At 35.6% G+C, this 27,084-nt stretch overlaps 1 protein-coding gene across 2 annotated transcripts; it reads right to left on the bottom strand.

Moving 5' to 3' along the window:
* Positions 1 to 1,933: 1,933 nt before the first annotated feature.
* On the bottom strand, positions 1,934 to 24,617 carry fbxo9 (F-box protein 9). 2 transcript variants are annotated; one of them, XM_067386824.1, is made up of 13 exons: positions 24,446 to 24,617; positions 23,884 to 23,958; positions 14,377 to 14,499; positions 14,174 to 14,231; positions 13,966 to 14,062; positions 13,296 to 13,426; positions 13,100 to 13,214; positions 12,869 to 12,987; positions 12,698 to 12,788; positions 12,023 to 12,118; positions 2,880 to 2,973; positions 2,643 to 2,797; positions 1,934 to 2,394 (listed from the first exon to the last, which is right to left on the bottom strand). In XM_067386824.1, the coding sequence occupies exons 1-13, from the start codon at positions 24,446 to 24,448 to the stop codon at positions 2,286 to 2,288; spliced, it is 1,266 nt and encodes a 421-aa protein (XP_067242925.1). In that variant the 5' UTR covers positions 24,449 to 24,617; the 3' UTR covers positions 1,934 to 2,285. The 2 variants fall into 2 exon arrangements, with proteins under 2 accessions (XP_067242925.1, XP_067242924.1); XM_067386823.1 differs by having other exon boundaries at positions 2,643 to 2,800; positions 24,446 to 24,616.
* Positions 24,618 to 27,084: the final 2,467 nt, after the last annotated feature.

Genomic DNA, 27,084 nt, shown 5'->3' with positions numbered 1-27,084 from the left:
ACTTTCCAGGCAGTTCCGGATTCGTCCAGTGGGGGCAGAAGAGAGAGCACCGATGACGTCACACCTGTCACAGTCTTATTTTAGATGAGGACTGGACATCGACACAGTAAGTAACAACTCTTACTAATTAGTTCATTATATTATTTTATAGCTTTAAGGGACTCCAGCTGAAAAATATAGATTTTATCTAACAGGAATAGAAGAGATCCATACCAGAATTAAAGGGTTAGTTCACCCAAAAATTCTGTCATTAATTACTCACCCTCATGTCGTTCCACACCCGTAAGACCTTCATTCATCTTCAGAACACAAATTAAGATATTTTTGATGAAATACAATGGCTCAGTAAGGCCTGCATAGTCAGCAATGACATTTCCTCTCTCAAGATCCATTAATGTACTAAAAACATATTTAAATCAGTTCATGTGAGTACAGTGGTTCAATATTAATATTATAAAGTGACGAGAATATTTTTGGTGTGCCAAAAAAAAAAAAAAATAAATAACGACTTATATAGTGATGGCCGATTTCAAAACACTGCTTCATGAGCATTATGAATCATATGCTGCGTCCCAATTCGCCTACTTATACTACGTTCTAAAAGTATGTACTCTTTTTGTAAAGAAAAAGTACATACTTTTGAGTGTGTAGTAGAAGAGTATGCAAGTTTTGGGACATACTACCTCGTCATAACTGCGTCTTTAACGGACGTTCTGTTGCTTAGTTACTCAACCTGTAACTGTTTAAACTACCGTGTCAATCATCATGTCACAGTTAAAATCCTCCACATTTAAATTAAATTTATTTTCCTACCGTTTCGGAGAGAAATGTAGTCGCACGTTGATCTGCCAGTCATGGGTCTTTCATGCAGAGAACTCTCCTCATCTTTGCATAATGATGCATTTAAAAGTTAATGACCAAACACATCGTTATAAAAGTTCACAATGCTGTTGCAGATGAAATATAATGTGGATAACATTTAATAAATATCTTTTTGTCAGGTTAGACACTGCTTATTAATCATTCAAGCCACTTTATCTTAACCGTCGTACCTCGCACGTCCGTCATGTTTGTAGTTTTTAAACACTCTTTATTCGTATTTGTAGTTCTAATCGAATCCTCGTCCACAGTGCAATGTGTTATGGGCAATATTAGCCGTTAGAAGCGTGCACGGATCTGCACTTCGAATTCTAACCGGAAAAAGTACACCATCCGGGTATCTGTGGAATACTCATTTCAACATACTACGATTTGGGACATACTAATTCTTTTTTCGAATACTATTTAGGACGGATAGTATGCGAATTGGGACGCAGCAAGAGTATCAAATCAGCGGTTCGGAGCACAAAAGTCACGTGATTTCAGCAGTTTGACACGTGATCGGAATCATGATTCGACACAAAAGATTCATAACGCTCCGAATCTTCCTGAAGCAGTGTTTTGAAATCGGCCATCACTATATATGTCATTACAGATTTTGGCACACCAAAATATTCTCATGGCTTTATAATATTAATATTGAACCACTGTACTCACATGAACTGATTTAAATATGTTTTTAGTACATTAATGGATCTTGAGAGAGGAAATGTCATTGCTGGCTATGCAGGCCTTACTGAGCCATCGGATTTCAACTAAAATATATTCATTTGTGTTCTGAAGATTAACGAGATTATCTTACGGGTGTGGAACGACATGAGGGTGAGTAATATTTTCATTAATTATAATTAAATATATTTTCATTTTTGGGTGAACGCTTTAAGTGTTTAGAGGAGAGGATTTTGGTGACATCAGCCAAACAGGATTTGATAAAAGACCTCAGAGACCTTCTCTCATCAAATTTAGACCAGGATTGTGTAATAAGAAAATAATTGTTTTTTGATTTCAATTTGACTTCGGGTGCTACATACGCAACATAATTAAATACATAAATGAAAAACAAGCAAAACACAATATAGCTCATTTATTTGGGTGTTCCAGTTGTCAGTAGACATGTTTCCTCACTGAAATTCACACAAACAAAGTGAACATTCATCACAGTTGAACTGAAACTTCTTACAGACAATCTTATATATATATTGTATCTTTATCTTTGCAATAAGAGAGTGACAGATCTTGCACTAATGAAAACAAAACGTAATGCTTTGAGCTGCAGTTAAGACTGAGGGACTCTAAAAATGTCACACCATTCTTGTACATTCATAAGAAAGAGCCTGTGCTGGAAGCAGTAGGAGAGCGGCTGGAGGGTCGAGGGTCGGATTTCTGCATGCATCGCTTGGGTCGTCCTACAGCGGACGCTCTGAGAAGGCTGTGTAGCTCTTCACTCGTGCAAAAAACAGAGGCGTGTACATTTTGTCTACATCGAATGCAGTGACGACAGTCTCTCCAGTTGATCTGAGAGAGGAAAGGAAAAGGAGTTTAGAAAAAATGTACACAATTCACACAAATGCTCACTGCCTACTGACTGTTCTGAATCAAATCTTCCAAGCAGTGCTGTTACTTAAACTCAACAGCACCAAGACATGATTATTACAGGCCCAAAGACTATAGGAAGTCCCAGAACCCCAGTTTGAAACCCCTGCACTAATGCATCATCACTGGTTGCGTGAACAGGTGCAGCTCCATTGGGCCTCATTAGATACCTGTAGGTGATGTGGCAGGAATGGTGGATCCACACCAGTTTGCTGAAGCGCTGCCGCCCCCCAGAGGACAACTGCAGTCCTACATGGAAAGAGCGCTCTGCTTCAGGGACGGGGTTCCGCCTGCAGAACCGGCTCCTCTGGTACTCTGACACCTTCTGCTGAAAGACGACAATCAATCAGTTTATTGCAAGTAAAACAGCAAACAAACAGAGCAGCGCTGTTAAATGACACACCAACCTCTTCTTTTCTCTTGGAGACAACAACATAAACTTTGGTTTGATTGTCTGTGTCCTGGGACAGCCGATAATGGCCAAACATGATGGAATCCATCCTGTGGAAATTGAAGCTTTTTAATGATTTAACCATCAGGTCACATGAACAAAAATGTGTTTTCAGCCAAGTAGGCATGTGACGGTATCAAATTTTCATGTTGCGATAATTGCTGAAGCTTTTATCACGGTATACGGTGTAAATAACCACTAGTATATTTTATTATAGATGTCTTTTATTTTGAAATTTGTATGGTGAAATGTTTGACTTCCGGTTTTGGGTTGCGCGCATTTCCGCTTCCTTTGGAGGCGCGCACGCCCTGGCTGGCTCAGTTTGCAGTATACAGCTTGTTAGCTCAGATGCGGCAGTGGCTTCGGCACGGAGCGGTGAAAAAACGGTGAATTCATATTTGCAGCCCCTCCAAAGAGGCAAAAGGTATTTTAAATGGGTTGAGATATGATCATTTTGTTTGATGGTGTGTTCGTTTTTGCATCAATGTAAGACAGCAGTATGTGAACAATGTTAGCTAATCGGTCACATGTTTTGTATGCATTTCAGCTCTTACGTTGGTGATATGGTGTAACAAGTTATAGTTTAAGGTTCAAAAGGAAGGATTAAACATCATAAAACCATCAGTAAAAGTCTCATCCTTGTACGGGGGGGCCTGCAACAGTAAGAGCTTCTCCTCAGCGAGCTACAACGACACGGAAAATGGACGGTATCGAAGAGCAAACACGTAAGCTACAAACTGAAATCAATGAAAGAAGAGCTTTATTACATCAAGGAGATGCAGAGAGCATGTCAAGACAGGAGTTAAAGGAAGATATTGAACGCAAAGAAAAACAATTAGCCGAACTTCATAAAATGGAGGCTGCGACCGAGTTATCGTTACCCAGGCGTTCAGAGCGGCCTATTGTGCTAACGGAGAAAATGCTAGCCTACCAAAAGGACGAAATGATGAAAAAGGACAGAAAACTGATGAGTCTCTATGAACAATGGAAAGGGCTAATCAGAACATCCAGAGAAAGCTTAAAAACTGACTTATCAGAGCACGAGTTATGTGTAATGGCCGATGATATTGAAAAGGGTTTGAACGACATGATGAAGGTGTACAGTGAAATAAGGGAGCGTACTATGCCATCTTCTGAAACAAGACGCAAAATGGACTCTTGTGAAGCAGTAACTAAGGACATTATGAAAATACTTAATGAACGTATAACAGCAATAGATGGTGATTTTGATGCAAGTAGAGAAAGGCAGCGCCTTCATCAGCTACTGTCACATCAGTATGCCCACTCCATCTACGGCACCGCTTCTCAGTCTAGCGTCAGTAAGCAGTCCGACACTTCAAGCATCGCAGTCAAAAGGATTGATGCAGCGGCGGAGTTAGCTGTAAAGGAAGCAGAATATAAAATTGTGCAGGAGGAAATTAAACAAAGGGAAAAAATGAAAGATATAGAATCCGAACTTGAGCGTTTAAAAGCAGAAAAGGAAATGCAAGCTGCTCGCGCAAAACTTGAGATCTACGACAGAGAAATGAACATGGATGTGGACAGTAAGCAAATACAACCAAACAATATTCCTTTCTCTGTTGACCACCAGTCTGTTCATGAAGCGCCAGCTCCTCTAGTGGCTTACCTCCATTAATGCCACAAAACAATGTGTCTATTCAAATGTCAAGTCACACGGTGAACAACCCAAACCCCCAAATTGTAACTCAAACGCCTCTCACAGACATTTCCCAGTTGGCCCAAGCAATTCAAAACAGTATAGCTGTAAACAGAATCCCAGCGCCAATGCTCACAGTGTTCAGCGGAGATCCAATTAACTACATTGAATGGAAGGCTTCATTCTCTTCACTTGTAGACTGCAAAGACATCTCACCTGCTGATAAGCTGCACTTGCTCAAAAGGTACGTCACAGGCCCAGCAAAAATTGTCTTGAGGGCACATTCTTTCGCAGCGATGAAGAGGCATACAAGGACGCATGGCAAAAACTTGACCAACGTTATGGACCGCCCTTTATCGTCCAGAGAGCTTTCAGAGACAAACTGTCAAAATGGCCTAAAATAAGCTCAAAAGACGCTGAAGGATTAAGAACATTTTCAGACTTTTTAAATGCATGTCTCCAAGCCACACCATACGTAAAGGGCCTAGAAATACTAAGTGACTGTGAGGAAAATCAAAAGTTACTACAGAAAGTTCCTGACTGGCTGGCAGCCCGTTGGAATCGACATGTCACAGTTACACTTATGGATGGCAAGGATTTTCCCTCTTTTAAAGACTTTGCACAATTTGTGGCAGTTGAAGCGGAGATCGCATGCAACCCAATCACTTCTTCGTATGCTCTTCACACATGCAACGCATCTCACGAGAAAAGGTCCACAAAGGACTTTAAACCAAACAGATCCACACAAGTCTTCACAACGCAAGCCACGGTACAAAACAACAAGGCAAGGACAAGTTACACAAAAGTAAAGGTACCCTGCATGTTTTGCAAAGATGAAACCCATCAGTTGTCAAAGTGCTCTAACTTTTCAGATCAGCCCTTAGAAGAGAAACGCACATATGTTAAGGACAATAAGCTGTGCTATGGATGCTTAAAGGTGGGCCATAATGTCAAAGATTGTCGCCATCGTCACACTTGTGACATTTGCAAAGGAAGGCATCCCACTTGTCTGCACAATGACAATTACAAGGCATATGAAAGGTCTCAAAGCCATGGAAACACCACTCCAAGCACTCCAAATGAAACTGCAGCAGTCACAGCTCTCAATATATCTAAGGTGGGTCAGTCAAGTAGCACATCCATGATTGTTCCTGTGTGGGTGTCTACGGTTCAGAGCCCGTCCAAAGAGCAATTAGTTTATGCACTACTAGACACACAGAGTGACAGCACATTTGTCTGTGAAGAATTAAGCAAACAGCTACGAGCGGACGCTCACCCCGTAAAATTAAAGCTAACTACCATGCTGGGTGTTCACTCTATTGTCAAGTGTCACAGAGTAACTGGAATGCGTGTGAGGGGTTATGACTCAGACATTTGCATCAACCTACCCCCCTCATATACCAAAGACTCTATCCCAGTTAACTATGACAACATACCCACTAGTGACACAGCAAAGCAATGGCCCCACCTGACAGAAATTGCTGATAAGATACCACCTCTTCTGAGTTGTGATGTTGGACTCCTCATAGGATTTAACTGTCCCAGAACTTTAGCTCCAAGACAAGTTCTACTAGGAGAAGGTGAGGAGCCATATGCCATCCGCACGGACCTAGGGTGGAGTATCGTTGGAGGCTCCGCATCAGAGCTCAATGAATCTCAGTCAAGTTTGTGTCATCGAATCACAATAAAGGAATTACCCATTGTAACTCCCATGGACGTGATTAATGTGCTAGAATCAGATTTTAAGGACACAAAGGCAAGTGACAACACAGTCTCACAAGAGGATCTCATCTTTTTGGACAAACTCAAGGAAGGAATAAGGAAAAACGAACAAGGACACTATGAGATGCCTCTTCCTTTCAGACAAAGGCCACACTTGCCCAACAACCGAAAGCTTGCTGAAATCCGACTCGAACACTTAAAGCGAAAGTTCAACAAAGATGAAAATTATAAAAGAGACTATATAGCTTACATGAAAGACATGATCGAAAGGAATGATGTCGAAGAAGTACACAATGAAGGAAAACAAGGTGAACGATGGTACATTCCCCATCACGGGATTTATCACCCCAGAAAGCCCACTAAACTACGTGTTGTGTTCGATTGTTCAGCCAAACACAATGGTACAAGTCTAAATGATCATCTTCTCCAAGGGCCAGACCTGATTAACAATCTAACAGGCATCCTCCTTCGGTTCAGACAACATCCTGTTGCTCTAATGTGCGATATAGAGAAGATGTTTCACCAGTTTCACGTTCAGCGTTGCGACAGAGATTACCTGAGTTTTCTGTGGTGGAAAAACGGCAACACAGAGACACAGCCACAGGTATACAGGATGAAGGTACATCTTTTCGGTGCGACATCATCTCCAGGGTGTGCAAATTACGGTCTAAGGTATTTGGCTAAAGAACACTGTCACACACACTCTGTAGGATCTGAGTTCATGGAAAGGGACTTTTATGTGGACGATGGAGTCACAAGCACAGACACAGTTGAAAAGGCAATACAGCTCGCACAAGAGGCCACAGAGATATGCAAGCAAGGAGGGCTCCGTCTACACAAATTTATCTCAAACAGCCCTGCTGTTCTGCAAAGCATCCCGCCATCTGAATGTGCAATAGAGACCAAAACAAAGGACTTGACATTCAAAGACATGCCACAAGAAAGGGCCTTAGGCATCAAATGGAACGTTGAAAGGGACTGTTTCAGATTTGATAATACTTTAAAGGACCAACCAGCAACACGTCGAGGTATCTTATCTACTGTTGCATCCATCTACGACCCCCTTGGCTTCCTGGCGCCATTCGTGCTTCATGGAAAAAGGATCTTGCAGGAAATGTGTCACCAAGGTATCAACTGGGACGACTCCCTGCCAGAAGCACTGAGGCCAAGGTGGGAGAGCTGGCAACGTGACTTTGCCAACTTAGACAAGGTAAACATAACTCGCTGTTACTTTCCTGCTAATTTCGGAGAACTTAAAGAAATGGAGTTGCACCACTTTTCTGATGCGAGCACGAGTGGTTATGGACAATGCACCTATTTAAGAGCCAAAAACGTCAAAGAGGAGATCCACTGTTCACTAGTAATAGCCAAAGCCCGTGTTTCTCCTACCAAGCTAACTACAATCCCCAGACTTGAGCTAACTGCAGCTGTAGTTTCAGTCTCAGTTAGTAACATGTTGAGAGATGAACTCTGCTATGCTCAAATCAAAGAGTATTTCTGGACTGATTCAAGAGTAGTTTTGGGGTACGTAAACAATGAGGTACGGCGTTTTCACACTTTTGTAGCGAATAGGGTCCAAAAGATTCGCCAAAGTACAAACCCTCAGCAATGGTTTTACGTGCCATCTGAAGAGAACCCAGCCGATAGTGCATCTAGGGGTAAATCTGTCACTGAGCTTCTCTCATCTAACTGGTTCACAGGCCCCTCCTTTCTCTGGGAGAGGGACCTGCCCACACCACAAAGTGTAGAGCTAGAATTGTCTCTTGGTGATCCAGAAGTCAGAAAAACGCAGTCAATGTTAACCAAAGTTACAGAGACATTCAGCCTTGCCGAACGTTTGTCCAAGTTCTCGTCATGGTCCAAAGCAGTCAAAGCTGTAGCACGTCTCATAAGAAGGGCCAAGAAAGTTAAATCAGATGCGCCGGCTACAGTGAGTGAACAAGAAAGTGCAGTACATGTCATCATTCAGGATGTACAAAAACACACATATGGAAAAGAGATAAAGCTATTAAACAAAGGCAATCAGCTCCCACACCACAACAAACTGTTCCACTTAGACATTTTCAGGGACACGGATGGTCTCATCAAGGTCGGAGGGAGACTTTCATCTATCAAAGACTCTTTCAAACACCCTATCGTGATTCCAAAAGAACACCACGTGACTAAACTTATAATAGCTCACTGTCACGACAAAGTAAAACACCAAGGAAAAGGCTTCACCACAAACGAAATCAGATCCAGCGGCTACTGGATCCCAGGGATGAGCAGAACCGTTGCTTCTTTCATCCGCCAGTGTGTCATTTGTCGTAGACTTCGCAAGGCTCCGGAGGGTCAGAGAATGAGCGACCTGCCAGCAGAACGCTTAGAGCCCTCTCCACCCTTCACATATTGCGGTATGGACTGTTTCGGTCCTTTTGTAACTACAGAAGGCCGAAAACAACATAAACGGTATGGACTTTTGTTCACTTGTTTTTGCTCTCGCGCCATTCACATTGAGCTATTAGAGGACCTATCCACTGACACATTCATTAACGCACTAAGGTGTTTCATTTCTATCAGAGGTGAAATTCGACAAATCCATTGTGATCAGGGAACAAACTTTGTTGGCGCAAAGAATGAGTTTAAAACTGCCCTAAGTGAACTGGACACTCAACGACTGAGTACTTATCTGTCCCAAAAGCAGTGCGACTTTGTGATGAACGCACCACACTCCAGTCACGCAGGTGGAGTGTGGGAACGCCAGATAAGGACTGTCAGAAGTGTATTGAATACTACTCTGTCACTTGCACATGGTAGATTAAATGATGCTTCACTAAGGACTTTATTCTATGAAGCTATGGCCATAGTAAACAGTCGTCCACTGACTGTAGACAATCTTAACAGCCCTGACAGCTTGGAACCGCTTACCCCTAACCATCTGCTCCACATGAAATCCAGCACAACACTGCCCCCACCTGGTGTCTTCTCAAAGGAGGACCTCTATGGAGCAAAGAGATGGCGTCGTGTGCAGTTTTTGACTGAGCAGTTCTGGTGCAGATGGAGGCGTGAGTATCTGCAAAATATTATTGCTAGACAGCGCTGGCACTCACCAAAAAGAAATCTAAGAGAAGGTGACATTGTGTTGGACATTGATGAACTGTCACCCAGAGGTGAATGGAGACTCGCCAGAGTCCTGGAGACCGTTAGCAGCAAGGACGGACTCGTGCGAAGAGTGAAAATCTCCTTTGGAGACAGGAGACTGAACAACAAAGGTCAACGCAGTAATAAGCTCACTAGTGTGGAACGTCCTGTGCAAAAGCTAATTCTAATATTAGAATGTTCATGAGATAAGAGAAATGGTTATTCCTGTTGAAAATTCTTTGTGTTGTTATCTTGATATAACAAATCACTCATAATTTTGGTGGGAGTGTAAATAACCACTAGTATATTTTATTATAGATGTCTTTTATTTTGAAATTTGTATGGTGAAATGTTTGACTTCCGGTTTTGGGTTGCGCGCATTTCCGCTTCCTTTGGAGGCGCGCACGCCCTGGCTGGCTCAGTTTGCAGTATACAGCTTGTTAGCTCAGATGCGGCAGTGGCTTCGGCACGGAGCGGTGAAAAAACGGTGAATTCATATTTGCAGCCCCTCCAAAGAGGCAAAAGGTATTTTAAATGGGTTGAGATATGATCATTTTGTTTGATGGTGTGTTCGTTTTTGCATCAATGTAAGACAGCAGTATGTGAACAATGTTAGCTAATCGGTCACATGTTTTGTATGCATTTCAGCTCTTACGTTGGTGATATGGTGTAACAAGTTATAGTTTAAGGTTCAAAAGGAAGGATTAAACATCATAAAACCATCAGTAAAAGTCTCATCCTTGTACGGGGGGGGCCTGCAACATACGGTATTATCACGATATTGAAATAAGTTGCAAAAAAAGTGTTGTCATAGCTTAACAGGTTTAAGAACCCTTTTTCTTATAACAATAAGAACTCTGAAGATTTAAACACAATAATGCAGTACACAAATTGTAAAGTAAAATGTTTCAAACAAATTAAAGTGCAAAAGAATAATAAAGAACGACAGGTAACACTATATATGGTCTCATTTTTTAACGTTAGTTTATGCATTAACTAAGATTGAGAATGAGCAATAGCTACGTTTGTAAGGTATTATTTTTTTGTTAATATTAGTTAAAACATACAACTGATCATTGTTAGTTTTACGTCCATTAAATAATAATTACAACTTTTGATTTTAGTAGTGTTAATAAACATTAACTAGAAATGAACATTAACTAAGATTAATAATTGCTATTTTAAATGCTAATAAATGCTATAATAAGACTTTTTTCATTGTCAGTTTGATAATAATGAATTAACATGTTAACTAATGAAGCCTTAGGTCAGTGTTACTGAACAATAACAAATAATCGGAAACATTTCAATCAGTATAATATATAAAATAATATAAATAATATAAAAATGTTTAAGTTTGAAAATAAATAGCCAGTTAAGTCTTTAAGTATTAATTTGGTGCTGTGATGAACAACATTGCGAATACAAAAAAATTGAATGGCTGTTTGAAGCATTTTAAATACTGTAGTACTGCAGCTGCTTTGTTTACTGGGTATCCGGGGTAACCGCAACATTTCTGCTGTCCCATCAGCACCCTCTGGTGTCAGAGTGAATGTGCACTTTCATTTAGCGCGTCCAGTGTTGCCAGACGTACGATAATTATCGTATTTGTACGATAATTATCATATTTGTACGATAATTTTGACCTCTGTACGATCAATAATGAAAAAAATCCAATAATGTACGATAATTTCAGTATTTTGTGACACTTCAAATCATGGTCGTTATAATCGGTTCATTGATCTAGCTGTGTGGATCCTCTACGTCATAGTTGTAAGGAGAACATGAACTTTGTTAGGCATGTCTTCCATCTCATCTCATGTTCTTCTTGGCCAATCATCGTGGAGAATGACTCTCTCTCACGAGCTTAAGTTAACATTCCTCCCGCGGCGCTTAGGTCAGTTGTTTCCCACTAAGGTACGCCTAAATATTTATGTATTGTGGTAATTTGCAGGTCATGTCAAAAAGATAAATAGCTGTATTCTGTATGTTTGACTCGTCATGTCACCTTTATTTATACAGCTCTTTTTACAATGCAGATTGCTTTACAGAGATAGAGGGAACATAATTTTGGCTGTACAGCAGCTAAAATAGTGTGATTGTCCAGCTTAAGTTCAGTATTGATTCTTTCCATTGTAAAAATCATTAGTTATTAATTTAGTTAATTTACCAATACAAAAAAGTTGTGTACGATAATGTTCTTCCAAATACGTAATTTTGAGCTTCTGGTACGATCTGGTACGATATTTGGACATAATTGGACATTTCCAATCTGGCAACACTGAGCGCGTCTCTTTCACTTGTTCTGCCATGTGCTTCTCATGCACATTGGGTTTGTTTACATAGTGCCCCATAGGGCCCTCTTTGACGCCACATACAGCAGTTTTGTGGATTTTATACGGTTGATGGGTAAAGTATTCTTAAATTGTAATATAAAAATTTGAATAATTCGTAATAAATAATTATTCACGGTATTTTGAGGTGCCCACGGTAACAACATTGTGCATATCCATTATCGTGATATGTCGCATTACCGAATATCGGCACATGTCTACAGCCAAGTCAAGTTCAGAGGTGTAATTTAGCCCCATGACACACACCTGGAGTTCCTGTTGCGCAGCTTTGGGACAATGACCAAAGGGTCCTCAGGGGTGGTCAACATCATGGCCTGACCGTCAGGGAAGAAGCGCAGGTACCTAAAAGATCAGGTCTCGTCAAAGCCTCATAACACACAACAAAACCCATTCTGTTCAGGGACATTCAAGAGATACTCCACTCAGAAATGAAAATTCAGTCATCATTTACACCCCCTCATGTCCTTCCAAACATGCATGACATTCTTTCTACTGTGGAACATGAAAGAAGATATTTTGAGAAATGCCTCAATAGTTTTTTTTTTTTTAATCCATACAATGGGATCAATGGGCTCAAATACTTTTTGGTTCCCAAAATTTGTGCATCACAAGATGAAATGCATAATTTTTAGCATAAAAGGTCTCTAATGTTGTGTTTTGTGCCACTGCTTTGCCAAAGCATCTGGTTTAGGGTGCTTATTAAATGCAAGGTTGTGATTTAATTAAAGGTGAACAAAGCATCTTTTGCAAGATGTAATATAAGTTTCTGGTGTCCCGGGACCGAAGTCCACCACTCATAGTCTCACAAAATCCTGTTAGAAACACTAGAAATGCATACAGGTTTGAACCACATGAGGGAGAGTAAATGCTGACAGAACTGTCATTTTTGAGTGGAGTATCCCTTTAAATCCCAGATCTCACCTGTAGAACTCCACCTGGTGCCAAGCCCTGTAGAAGCCATCAAGAGACTCCTCCCCCTGACGGATGTATGCTGTTTTACTGATGTAAACACCTGGACAAACCACAGACGTTTATTTAACACTGTACATGCTGCACATATTTAAGAAGACATTCATAAACGCACACGTTTACCATCAAAGCGCACACGTGGCCGCTCCAAAAACATCTCTCTCCAGGATGAAAATGGCAGCATTTTGGTGCAGCTCCGCCCCCAGACTCTCAAACAGGCAGACCGCCAAATCTCAGGGTCCCTGCAGAGAAACACCCACAATTAAATGGCAAACGTATTATTTTTTTTGAGCACAACCTGCTATGGTGCAGGGGGAGGCTGGTTACTCAGATGTTTGGTGAGTCTGAGCCCACCTTGCACAGATGTAGAAACCCCTGCAAACCAGGGAGAGCTGCTCTAAGGCTCGGAGGTCCAGGTCACATGACACCACCCAGCGGAAGATATACATGAGCACCTCAAGGGGCAGAGCTGTGGATATGAAAAAGGAACTGTCAGGGCAAGAAGAAAACTCTGGAAATCCAAGCAGACCAGCTCCAGTGTGAGAGTTACCTGAGATGTGCACCTGTGATGTGTCTGTCTCAGGCTCACACAGCTTCATGCTGTCGTCCTCCAGCATCAGATGCTGCTGGAAGTACGTCAGTAGATCGTCTATCTCCCGATCCTTCTCATTGTCCTCCAAGCTATAATGAATGAATAAGTACTTAAGTGCAACATGCATGCATTACAGTAATGAGAAAATGTGCTTGAAATTGCCATGAAAATAAGTCTCCTTTTTCACAAAATCTTAATTTTCTTTATGCAAAAAAATAAATTTGATAGTATTTATTAATTACTATTTTTTTGGTAACACTTTACAACGAAGTCCCATTATTTATTGTTGGTTAATGCACTAACATTAATGAATAATATATTTGATTCAGTATTTATTCAACTTTGTTAACGTTAGTTAATAAAAATACAACTGTTCACATGTTTGCTCAGATCCATTAACATTAACAGCTATTTTGGATAAATAATGTATTAGTAAATGTAGAAATTAACATTAACTAAGATTACTAAATGCTTTAGAAGTATTGTTCATTGTTAATTAATGTTAACTTTATTTTCAATTTTTTTTTTATTATTTTTCATGAATTTTGCAAGGCTGGAAAACACTGTTTACAATTGTCCTACTATGCATCAAAGTTTTCCACGATGAGCACGTGATCCGAGCACTTACTAGCTCCCACCCCTTTCCGGATCAGGAGTTCTGCTGTAGTTGATCCTAAACTCAATGTCTGGGACCAGCTGCATCGCACTCTTATAGTACTTGATGGCTGCAAATAATCAAAAGTGGAAAATTCTACCTGCAGCCCCAGCATTCACTTTGTCAAGTAATCAATTTATAAAAGTAACTGGCTAATCTAAATAAATAAATGAATGAAAACCTTCATAAACAGCTCCATTCTGTTCTTCCTCGACTGCCTTCAGGAACAGCTCCTGGGCCTAAGACAGCACACATTCACAATCACTGACAATACATGGTCAAGTGAAGCGCACTTCACACATCATCAATGCTGCACTCTATAAGTGATTTCTTTTCAAAGTAAGTGTGCAATAACACACAGTATGAATATACATGAATTCACACCTTTTCCTCTTTAGCTATCTCCTGTTTTCTCCTCAGTTCAGCAGTTTTAAGGAGACTTCTCTTTCCACCTGAGCTGGGCTGAAGCTCAGACATCCACTTGGCCCGAAAAGCACTGAGCTCCATCTGAAACATCAAACATCAGCTACAGATCCACGTCTAACAGGCACTGATAGATTATGTACATAGAAAATTCTGGATTTCCACGCCTTCTGACCAATGTGCTTCCATGGCTTTTCCAGTCATTCATGAATAACAGGATTTTTGAAGTCAACAATAAAAAGCCTTCCAAAACCCATTTTACTTCCGTAATCAGGCAAATTTTAATGTAAGCCCGTGTCTGCTACAGAAATAAAAAAGGTCATTGTGACTTTTTATCTCACAATTGCAAGTTATAAACTCGCAATTGTGGGAAAGTCTGAATTGCAAGATATAAACTCACAATTGTGAAAAAAAAGTCTGAATTGTGAGATATAAAGTCATGATTGTGAGGAAAAATTCTGAATCGCTATATATAAACTTGCAATTGTGAGAAAAAAGTCTGAATTGAGATATAAAGTCAATTGTGAGGAAAAATTATGAATTGCGAGATATAAACAATTGCAAAAAACAAAAAAAGTCTGAATTAAGAGATATAAACAATGAGAAAAAAATCTAAGTCGCGAGATATAAACTCACTACTAGAAAAAAGTCTGAATTGCAAGACAAACTTGCAAATGCAAGAAAAAAGTCTGATTTGATATATGAAGTCATAATTGTGAGGAAATATAATGAATTGCGAGATATAAACGATTGCGAGAAAAATCTTAATTGTGAGATAAAGTCTGAATTACGAGATATAAACTTGCAATAATGAGAAATAGTCTGAAATATGAGATATAAACCCGCAATTATGAGAAAAAGTCTGAATTATGAGATATAAACTCGCAATTACGAGAGAAAGTCTGAATTATGAGATATAAACTCGCAATTATGAGAAAAAGTCTGAATTATGAGATATAAACTCGCCATTATGAGAAAAAGTCTGAAATATGAGATATAAACTCGCAATTATGAGAAAAAGTCTGAAATATGAGATATAAACTCGCAATTATGAGATAAAGTCTGAATTATGAGATATAAACTTGCAATTATGAGAAAAAGTCTGAAATATGAGATATAAACTCGCAATTATAAAGAAAAAGTCTGAATTATAAGATATAAACTTGCAATTATGAGAAAAAGTCTGAAATATGAGATATAAACTCGCAATTATGAGAAAAAGTCTGAATTATGAGATATAAACTTGCAATTATGAGAAAAAGTCTGAATTATGAGATATAAACCCGCAATTATGAGAAAAAGTCTGAAATATGAGATATAAACCCGCAATTATGAGAAAAAGTCTGAATTACGAGTTATAAACTTGCAATTATGAGAAAAAGTCTGAAATATGAGATATAAACCCGCAATTACGAGAGAAAGTCTGAAATATGAGATATAAACCCGCAATTATGAGAGAAAGTCTGAATTATGAGATATAAACCCGCAATTATGAGAAAAAGTCTGAATTATGAGATATAAACCCGCAATTATGAGAAAAAGTCTGAAATATGAGATATAAACCCGCAATTATGAGAAAAAGTCTGAATTACGAGTTATAAACTTGCAATTATGAGAAAAAGTCTGAAATATGAGATATAAACCCGCAATTATGAGAAAAAGTCTGAATTACGAGTTATAAACTTGCAATTATGAGAAAAAGTCTGAAATATGAGATATAAACCCGCAATTACGAGAGAAAGTCTGAAATATGAGATATAAACCCGCAATTACGAGAGAAAGTCTGAATTATGAGATATAAACCCGCAATTATGAGAAAAAGTCTGAATTATGAGATATAAACCCGCAATTATGAGAAAAAGTCTGAAATATGAGATATAAACCCGCAATTACGAGAGAAAGTCTGAAATATGAGATATAAACCCACAATTACGAGAGAAAGTCTAAATTATGAGATATAAACACGCAATTATGAGAAAAAGTCTGAAATATGAGATATAAACCCGCAATTATGAGAAAAAGTCTGAATTATGAGATATAAACTCGCAATTACGAGAGAAAGTCTGAATTATGAGATATAAACTCGCAATTATGAGAAAAAGTCTGAATTATGAGATATAAACTCGCCATTATGAGAAAAAGTCTGAAATATGAGATATAAACTCGCAATTATGAGATAAAGTCTGAATTATGAGATATAAACTCGCAATTATGAGATAAAGTCTGAATTATGAGATATAAACTCGCAATTACGAGAGAAAGTCTGAATTATGAGATATAAACTCGCAATTATGAGATAAAGTCTGAATTATGAGATATAAACTCGCAATTATGAGATAAAGTCTGAATTATGAGATATAAACTCGCAATTATGAGAAAAAGTCTGAAATATGAGATATAAACTCGCAATTATGAGAAAAAGTCTGAATTATGAGATATAAACTCGCAATTATAAAGAAAAAGTCTGAATTATAAGATATAAACTTGCAATTATGAGAAAAAGTCTGAAATATGAGATATAAACTCGCAATTATGAGAAAAAGTCTGAATTATGAGATATAAACTTGCAATTATGAGAAAAAGTCTGAATTATGAGATATAAACCCGCAATTATGAGAAAAAGTCTGAAATATGAGATATAAACCCGCAATTATGAGAAAAAGTCTGAATTACGAGTTATAAACTTGCAATTATGAGAAAAAGTCTGAAATATGAGATATAAACTTGCAATTATGAGAAAAAGTCTGAAATATGAGATATAAACTCGCAATTACGAGAGAAAGTCTGAAACATGAGATATAAACTCACTATTATGAGAAAAAGTCTGAAATATGAGATATAAACTTGCAATTATGAGAAAAAGTCTGAATTATGAGATATAAACCCGCAATTATGAGAAAAAGTCTGAATTATGATATAAACTCGCTATTATGAGAAAAAGTCTGAAATATGAGATATAAACCCGCAATTATGAGAAAAAGTCTGAAATATGAGATATAAACCCGCAATTATGAGAAAAAGTCTGAAATATGAGATATAAACCCGCAATTATGAGAAAAAGTCTGAAATATGAGATATAAACCCGCAATTATGAGAAAGTCTGAAATATGAGATATAAACTCACTATTATGAGAAAAAGTCTGAATTATGAGATATAAACCCGCAATTATGAGAAAAAGTCTGAAATATGAGATATAAACTCGCAATTATGAGAAAAAGTCTGAATTATGATATAAACTCGCTATTATGAGAAAAAGTCTGAAATATGAGATATAAACCCGCAATTATGAGAAAAAGTCTGAAATATGACATATAAACCCGCAATTATGAGAAAAAGTCTGAAATATGAGATATAAACCCGCAATTATGAGAAAAAGTCTGAAATATGAGATATAAACCCGCAATTATGAGAAAGTCTGAAATATGAGATATAAACCCGCAATTATGAGAAAGTCTGAAATATGAGATATAAACTCACTATTATGAGAAAAAGTCTGAATTATGAGATATAAACCCGCAATTATGAGAAAAAGTCTGAAATATGAGATATAAACTCACAATTATGAGAAAAAGTCTGAATTATGATATAAACCCGCAATTATGAGAAAGTCTGAAATATGAGATATAAACCCGCAATTATGAGAAAGTCTGAAATATGAGATATAAACTCGCAATTATGAGATAAAGTCTGAATTATGAGATATAAACTTGCAATTATGAGAAAAGTCTGAATTATGAGATATAAACTCGCAATTATAAAGAAAAAGTCTGAATTATAAGATATAAACTTGCAATTATGAGAAAAAGTCTGAAATATGAGATATAAACTCGCAATTATGAGAAAAAGTCTGAATTATGAGATATAAACTTGCAATTATGAGAAAAAGTCTGAATTATGAGATATAAACCCGCAATTATGAGAAAAAGTCTGAAATATGAGATATAAACCCGCAATTATGAGAGAAAGTCTGAATTATGAGATATAAACTTGCAATTATGAGAAAAAGTCTGAATTATGAGATATAAACCCGCAATTATGAGAAAAAGTCTGAAATATGAGATATAAACCCGCAATTATGAGAAAAAGTCTGAATTACGAGTTATAAACTTGCAATTATGAGAAAAAGTCTGAAATATGAGATATAAACCCGCAATTACGAGAGAAAGTCTGAAATATGAGATATAAACCCGCAATTATGAGAGAATTATGAGATATAAACTTGCAATTATGAGAAAAGTCTGAATTATGAGATATAAACTCGCAATTATAAAGAAAAAGTCTGAATTATAAGATATAAACTTGCAATTATGAGAAAAAGTCTGAAATATGAGATATAAACTCGCAATTATGAGAAAAAGTCTGAATTATGAGATATAAACTTGCAATTATGAGAAAAAGTCTGAATTATGAGATATAAACCCGCAATTATGAGAAAAAGTCTGAATTATGAGATATAAACCCGCAATTATGAGAAAAAGTCTGAAATATGAGATATAAACCCGCAATTATGAGAAAAAGTCTGAATTACGAGTTATAAACTTGCAATTATGAGAAAAAGTCTGAATTACGAGTTATAAACTTGCAATTATGAGAAAAAGTCTGAAATATGAGATATAAACCCGCAATTACGAGAGAAAGTCTGAAATATGAGATATAAACCCGCAATTATGAGAAAAAGTCTGAATTACGAGTTATAAACTTGCAATTATGAGAAAAAGTCTGAAATATGAGATATAAACCCGCAATTACGAGAGAAAGTCTGAAATATGAGATATAAACCCGCAATTATGAGAGAAAGTCTGAATTATGAGATATAAACCCGCAATTATGAGAAAAAGTCTGAATTATGAGATATAAACCCGCAATTATGAGAAAAAGTCTGAAATATGAGATATAAACCCGCAATTACGAGAGAAAGTCTGAAATATGAGATATAAACCCGCAATTACGAGAGAAAGTCTGAATTATGAGATATAAACACGCAATTATGAGAAAAAGTCTGAAATATGAGATATAAACCCGCAATTATGAGAAAAAGTCTGAATTATGAGATATAAACTCGCAATTACGAGAGAAAGTCTGAATTATGAGATATAAACTCGCAATTATGAGAAAAAGTCTGAATTATGAGATATAAACTCGCCATTATGAGAAAAAGTCTGAAATATGAGATATAAACTCGCAATTATGAGAAAAAGTCTGAAATATGAGATATAAACTCGCAATTATGAGATAAAGTCTGAATTATGAGATATAAACTTGCAATTATGAGAAAAAGTCTGAATTATGAGATATAAACTCGCAATTATAAAGAAAAAGTCTGAATTATAAGATATAAACTTGCAATTATGAGAAAAAGTCTGAAATATGAGATATAAACTCGCAATTATGAGAAAAAGTCTGAATTATGAGATATAAACTTGCAACTATGAGAAAAAGTCTGAATTATGAGATATAAACCCGCAATTATGAGAAAAAGTCTGAAATATGAGATATAAACCCGCAATTATGAGAAAAAGTCTGAATTACGAGTTATAAACTTGCAATTATGAGAAAAAGTCTGAAATATGAGATATAAACCCGCAATTACGAGAGAAAGTCTGAAATATGAGATATAAACCCGCAATTATGAGAAAAAGTCTGAATTACGAGTTATAAACTTGCAATTATGAGAAAAAGTCTGAAATATGAGATATAAACCCGCAATTACGAGAGAAAGTCTGAAATATGAGATATAAACCCGCAATTATGAGAAAAAGTCTGAATTACGAGTTATAAACTTGCAATTATGAGAAAAAGTCTGAAATATGAGATATAAACCCGCAATTACGAGAGAAAGTCTGAAACATGAGATATAAACTTGCAATTATGAGAAAAAGTCTGAATTATGAGATATAAACTCGCTATTATGAGAAAAAGTCTGAAATATGAGATATAAACCCGCAATTATGAGAAAAAGTCTGAAATATGAGATATAAACCCGCAATTATGAGAAAGTCTGAAATATGAGATATAAACTCACTATTATGAGAAAAAGTCTGAATTATGAGATATAAACCCGCAATTATGAGAAAAAGTCTGAAATATGAGATATAAACTCGCAATTATGAGAAAAAGTCTGAATTATGATATAAACTCGCTATTATGAGAAAAAGTCTGAAATATGAGATATAAACCCGCAATTATGAGAAAAAGTCTGAAATATGAGATATAAACCCGCAATTATGAGAAAAAGTCTGAAATATGAGATATAAACCCGCAATTATGAGAAAGTCTGAAATATGAGATATAAACCCGCAATTATGAGAAAGTCTGAAATATGAGATATAAACTCACTATTATGAGAAAAAGTCTGAATTATGAGATATAAACCCGCAATTGTGAGAAAAAGTCTGAAATATGAGATATAAACTCGCAATTATGAGAAAAAGTCTGAATTATGATATAAACCCGCAATTATGAGAAAGTCTGAAATATGAGATATAAACCCGCAATTATGAGAAAGTCTGAAATATGAGATATAAACTCGCAATTATGAGAAAAAGTCTGAATTATGAGATATAAACTCACTATTATGAGAAAAAGTCTGAATTATGAGATATAAACTCACTATTATGAGAAAAAGTCTGAATTATGAGATATAAACTCGCAATTATAAAGAAAAAGTCTGAAATATGAGATATAAACTTGCAATTTGCGAGAAAAAGTCTGAATTACGAGTTATAAACTCACTATTATGAGAAAAAGTCTGAATTATGAGATATAAACTCGCAATTATGAGAAAAAGTCTGAATTATGAGATATAAACTCGCAATTATGAGAAAAAGTCTGAATTATGAGATATAAACTCGCAATTATGAGAAAAAGTCTGAATTATGAGATATAAACTCACTATTATGAGAAAAAGTCTGAATTATGAGATATAAACTCGCAATTATGAGAAAAAGTCTGAAATATGAGATATAAACTCGCAATTATGAGAAAAAGTCTGAATTATGAGATATAAACTCGCAATTATGAGAAAAAGTCTGAATTATGATATAAACTCGCAATTATAAAGAAAAAGTCTGAAATATGAGATATAAACTTGCAATTTGCGAGAAAAAGTCTGAAATATGAGATATAAACCCGCAATTACGAGAGAAAGTCTGAATTATGAGATATAAACCCGCAATTATGAGAAAAAGTCTGAAATATGAGATATAAACTCGCAATTATGAGAAAAAGTCTGAAATATGAGATATAAACTCGCAATTATGAGAAAAAGTCTGAATTATGATATAAACCCGCAATTATGAGAAAGTCTGAAATATGAGATATAAACTCACTATTATGAGAAAAAGTCTGAATTATGAGATATAAACTCGCAATTATGAGAAAAAGTGAAATATGATATAAACTCGCAATTATGAGAAAAAGTCTGAATTATGAGATATAAACCCGCAATTACGAGAGAAAGTCTGAATTATGAGATATAAACCCGCAATTATGAGAAAAAGTCTGAAATATGAGATATAAACTCGCAATTATGAGAAAAAGTCTGAATTATGATATAAACCCGCAATTATGAGAAAGTCTGAAATATGAGATATAAACTCACTATTATGAGAAAAAGTCTGAATTATGAGATATAAACTCGCAATTATGAGAAAAAGTGAAATATGATATAAACTCGCAATTATGAGAAAAAGTCTGAATTATGAGATATAAACTCGCAATTATGAGAAAAAGTCTGAATTATGAGATATAAACTCGCAATTATGAGAAAAAGTCTGAATTATGATATAAACTCGCTATTATGAGAAAAAGTCTGAAATATGAGATATAAACTCGCCATTATGAGAAAAAGTCTGAATTATGATATAAACTCGCAATTATGAGAAAAAGTCTGAATTATGAGATATAAACTCGCAATTATGAGAAAAAGTCTGAATTATGAGATATAAACTCGCAATTATGAGAAAAAGTCTGAATTATGAGATATAAACTCGCAATTATGAGAAAAAGTCTGAATTATGAGATATAAACTCGCAATTATGAGAAAAAGTCTGAATTATGATATAAACTCGCTATTATGAGAAAAAGTCTGAAATATGAGATATAAACCCGCAATTATGAGAAAAAGTCTGAATTATGATATAAACTCGCAATTATGAGAAAAAGTCTGAATTATGAGATATAAACTCGCAATTATGAGAAAAAGTCTGAATTATGAGATATAAACTCGCAATTATGAGAAAAAGTCTGAATTATGATATAAACTCGCAATTATAAAGAAAAAGTCTGAATTATGAGATATAAACCCGCAATTATGAGAAAAAGTCTGAAATATGAGATATAAACTCACTATTATGAGAAAAAGTCTGAATTATGAGATATAAACTCGCAATTATGAGAAAAAGTCTGAAATATGAGATATAAACTCGCAATTATGAGAAAAAGTCTGAATTATGAGATATAAACTCGCAATTATGAGAAAAAGTCTGAATTATGAGATATAAACTCGCAATTATAAAGAAAAGTCTGAATTATGAGATATAAACTCGCAGTTATGAGAAAAATATCTGAATTGCAAGGTATAAACTATTGCGAGTTCCCATCTCAGAATTATGAATTTATACCGATCCGAATTCAGAATTGCAAGTTATAAATTATGAGTTTATATCTCATAACATAACAGAATGGAGGGGTTCAATAGTAAGAGCACATGGTGACATTAGCCATAAAGAAGTCATTTCCCAGGTGGAGCAAATTAAATTTTCATGAAAGATTACAAAATGATTTTTTTTTTCTATGAAATAACATGTACTAATGATTTATGCACAACAACACCAGGAAGGCAACTTCAGAAAGTAATTAGGGCCAAATTGATTTCATGCTCAAAATAATTGCAGATTTTCATTGTTAAATCAGGTATAAATCCTTGAAATTCATGCGCTTAAAAGATTCACTGATAAATTCACAGGTATAAATGATTATACTTTATTCAATGATGAGACATTACACAACTATTGTCATGAGATTTGCAGCATTTTTCCAAGTGAAGCAGAATATTTAACAAGACAAAAGTAGAGTGGGACTTGATTTATCCAATGAGAGTTGACTGGATGTGTTCCAATCCAGAATGGAGAGAGAGGGGAGGGATTAAAAAGAAAACGGACATTTGTGATGTCATCCGAAAGGGCAATCATTTCAGAGGTGGAGTAAATGTTTCATGAATTATTATCTTTGGAATAACATGTACTGCCATATTGTGCACAATAAAACCAGGAAAGTGTTTTAAGAAAGTAAACAGGATCAATTTTGGTCACATGCTGACTCATATTTCCAGGTTTTCAATAACCATGATGTAGGAATGAGTTCAACTCTAAGTAGTTGAAGAAAGCAATTTATTACATAAAGACATCTGCAACTTTAATTCATATGTATATGATAATAATAATAAAGAGGAGACAAAGTTCACTAACTTGAATATTAGAATCCTCTGTATTTTCATCTTCCCCTTCTTCAACAGTGCCATCAGTATTTTGGTTGCTTTCAGCCTAGAAATAACACACATTCAGTCACTTCACCTGATAAGTAGGTTAAAGTGCAATCAATATAAAAAAAAAGACGTGACGCAGATCAGAAAAACTATAATCACGTGGTGTTAAAAACGACTGACCAATAGCAAGAAAGCTCAACATGCATTAATCTCAAAGACCCACCTGAAATATTATTGCACTAAATATTTAAAACACAAATAATCGACTATTAAATTAAATTATTCGGTGCATCTAAATACAAGTCCAGCTTCGTGATTTGCTAAACTTTGTGAACATGCATGCATAAAATTGCTCATTTTTAAATTATGGACATAATGCATGATTGCTATTACATGCTAAGCGTTTAAATAATTATTTAAAACTGATATCCAGTAAAAACAACTCAAATGTGTGTGACAGGACTATACTACGTCATGGCTGCTAACATGCTAATATTAGTTCCTGATTAGCAGCCCCGCTAATCTTAGAAACAGCTTTTACTGACCATAACAGCTTATTTTGCGAGCTCTTTTAATGTCGCGTTTAGAGACGTGCTTTCAACGAATGTTTTACAGATCACGATCAGAGAAGCGGACGACAGAGCGGGCAAATACGCGAGCTCGCCACACGGCAGCCATCACGACGAGTGTGTGACTGACAGCGCTCGCGGAGACTCTTGAGCTGCTGTTGCTGGCACAACAACTTCCGGTCTGCGGTTTAAAAATAAAAGTCTAAAAATAAAAGTCTGCCCGTCTGACATAACAAGCTCCATAAAAGCTGCGTCCACCGGAAGTCGCATTTGAAGCCTGCATACGTCATCAAGGATGTCTTATTTAAGAAAAGTAAACGAAATAAAATTATTATATTTCTCGTGAGGTGTAAAATACTGTAATTTTGCAATCTAATGGTTTAAATATATATATATATATATATATATATATATATATATATATATATATATATATATATCCTGCAAATAGTTTTTTTTTTTTTTTTTTTTTGCCATATTGCAACTCTGTACCACAATGGAAAATGGTCAAAAAGGTAGTTTTTCTATAAAATTATGATTTTCTTTTCTATTTAAATTCACATTTATTTTAGAAATTGATAGATTTATATACTTGGAACTCATGCAAACCAAAAATAAGTAGATCCCTATTATTTAATCCCTCTCATTCCCTATCATTTGGTTAACTCATCCTCACTGTCATCACATGTTAACTCTGCTTTCTTCCTATTGCCCTTTCCGTAAAATATTGCTGTATTCATTTTGTGAATTGAATTGATTTTGTTATTTATACATAAATATATCTATATTACAATAAAAACTTCAAATAAATAGATAACTGCAATCATATTGTTGATGCTACTATCTATAAAAAATCCCAATGCGGAAATACATTACTGCAATTCCACTGGTACAGTGTTGCCATATAGAAACATTAATATTTTCTCAATTTACAGTAAATCTATGTTAGACAAAGTCGATTTGTGACTAAAATATCTAAATATCTCATCAAAGATGCTGCAAAAAAATACCCTTGAGAAGAGACTTTAGAAATGAGGTAAATAAAGCAATTTCTGGAGCACTTCGACAGGTGTCTTCCGTGTGAGGGTGACGGTGGGAATGAGAGTTTTGGAGGGACATTCAAATGTCATGTGACTTAAAAACAGCATATCATTGGCAACCTTACCCTTTTAATTCCCATAGTGCAATATATTGTATTCTTTTCTGAATAACAAGGAAATTAGTAGAAATTAATTGTTGTACCATAGAGGGATATATATATATATATATATATATATATATATATATATATATATATATATATATATATATATATATATTAATTTGATGGCTATATTTCATAAATGAGACTGCCTTGATGATGTATGTGGCCTTCAAATGCGACCTACAGAGGATGAGGCCTTATTCCAATGAAAATAACTAAAGACTACTGCACTAGTTTGGAGAACATTATAAATAAAAAAGCAAAGAAGACTTGTCATATTTTTAAGGAATATTCAGTTTTTTGATTAATGAATCAATGGTTTGTACGCTCTGGCAAGTTATTTATTTATTTATTTTTTGTATTAAAATGTACATTTCTGTATAATATTGTAGTTTTCTCTGGTTAATAAAAAAAATTAAATAAAAAATTGTAAATTTTGCAAAATTTATTTAAAAACTAATTGTTATATACTTGCACTAGCATATTATATGACAATTTATTTCAAACTTTGACCTGAGGAGGGCAGTAATACACTTAGCAGTGTCTACACTGCTGGAATTCAAATAGAGAAAAAGAAGAGAGCTAGTTCAAGATGAGCATTTATTGTTCAAATGTATGACATTTAAAAAAAAAAAAAAAAATTGAAAATGAGTGATGGTTTCTCTAGATAAGACCCTTATTTCTCGTCTGGGATCGTGTAGAACACTTTGAAGCTGCACTGAAACTTGACCTTCAACTGTTTGGTGCCCATTGAAGTCCACTATATGGAAAAAAAAAATCCTGGAATGTTTTCATTAAAAATCTTAATTTCTTTTCGACTGAAGAAAGAAAGACATGGACATCTTGGATGACATGGGGGTGAGTAAATTATCAGTAAAAGTTCATTTTTAAAAAAATCCTTTAAAAATCCTTTAAAGTCGGCATGAAACAGAAGTTGCAAGTCTTTTCTTCCATGATGTATCCAAGTGAAAGTTATTTTGATCAAAGATTACAAGAGCAAATTAATTAAAAAAAATAATAATAATGTGCACAGATAAATAATTTATCATATCATAAATAACAAAACAAGAATGGTCAATTTTGATTTCATGGTGACTTTAAATTTGCCATTTAAAGGGGAATATAAAAAAAATAAAAAGGAAAATAATGGCTATGACATGACGTGACATAATCATTAATCATTACGACTAGAACTTCAGCTCCATATAATAAATCCAGTGCAGCAATTTTTCTTCTTCTGGACGGAAATAAACCTCATGAATAATATTCATATATTTGCCTGGTATTGTTCCAATGGCAAAGCTGCAAGTCGTCTATATTAATGAGATAGTAATGACGCTGCGTTGTTTCCCTCCACCGACGAAGGCGTGGCTTATGAATATTAATTACTAATCCTTCGCCATAGTGGCTT

The sequence above is a fragment of the Chanodichthys erythropterus genome, chromosome 5, assembly GCF_024489055.1.
Source record: "Chanodichthys erythropterus isolate Z2021 chromosome 5, ASM2448905v1, whole genome shotgun sequence".
Taxonomy (NCBI): domain Eukaryota; kingdom Metazoa; phylum Chordata; class Actinopteri; order Cypriniformes; family Xenocyprididae; genus Chanodichthys; species Chanodichthys erythropterus.
This window is presented reverse-complemented; position numbering and strand designations above follow the sequence as displayed.

Coding starts and splice junctions, on each gene's coding strand:
- fbxo9 (XM_067386823.1), bottom strand. Junction 14,500..23,883: donor CAGAGGATTCTAATATTCAA/GTTAGTGAACTT, acceptor TTGATGTTTCAG/ATGGAGCTCAGTGCTTTTCG. Junction 14,063..14,173: donor GAATGGAGCTGTTTATGAAG/GTTTTCATTCAT, acceptor GATTATTTGCAG/CCATCAAGTACTATAAGAGT.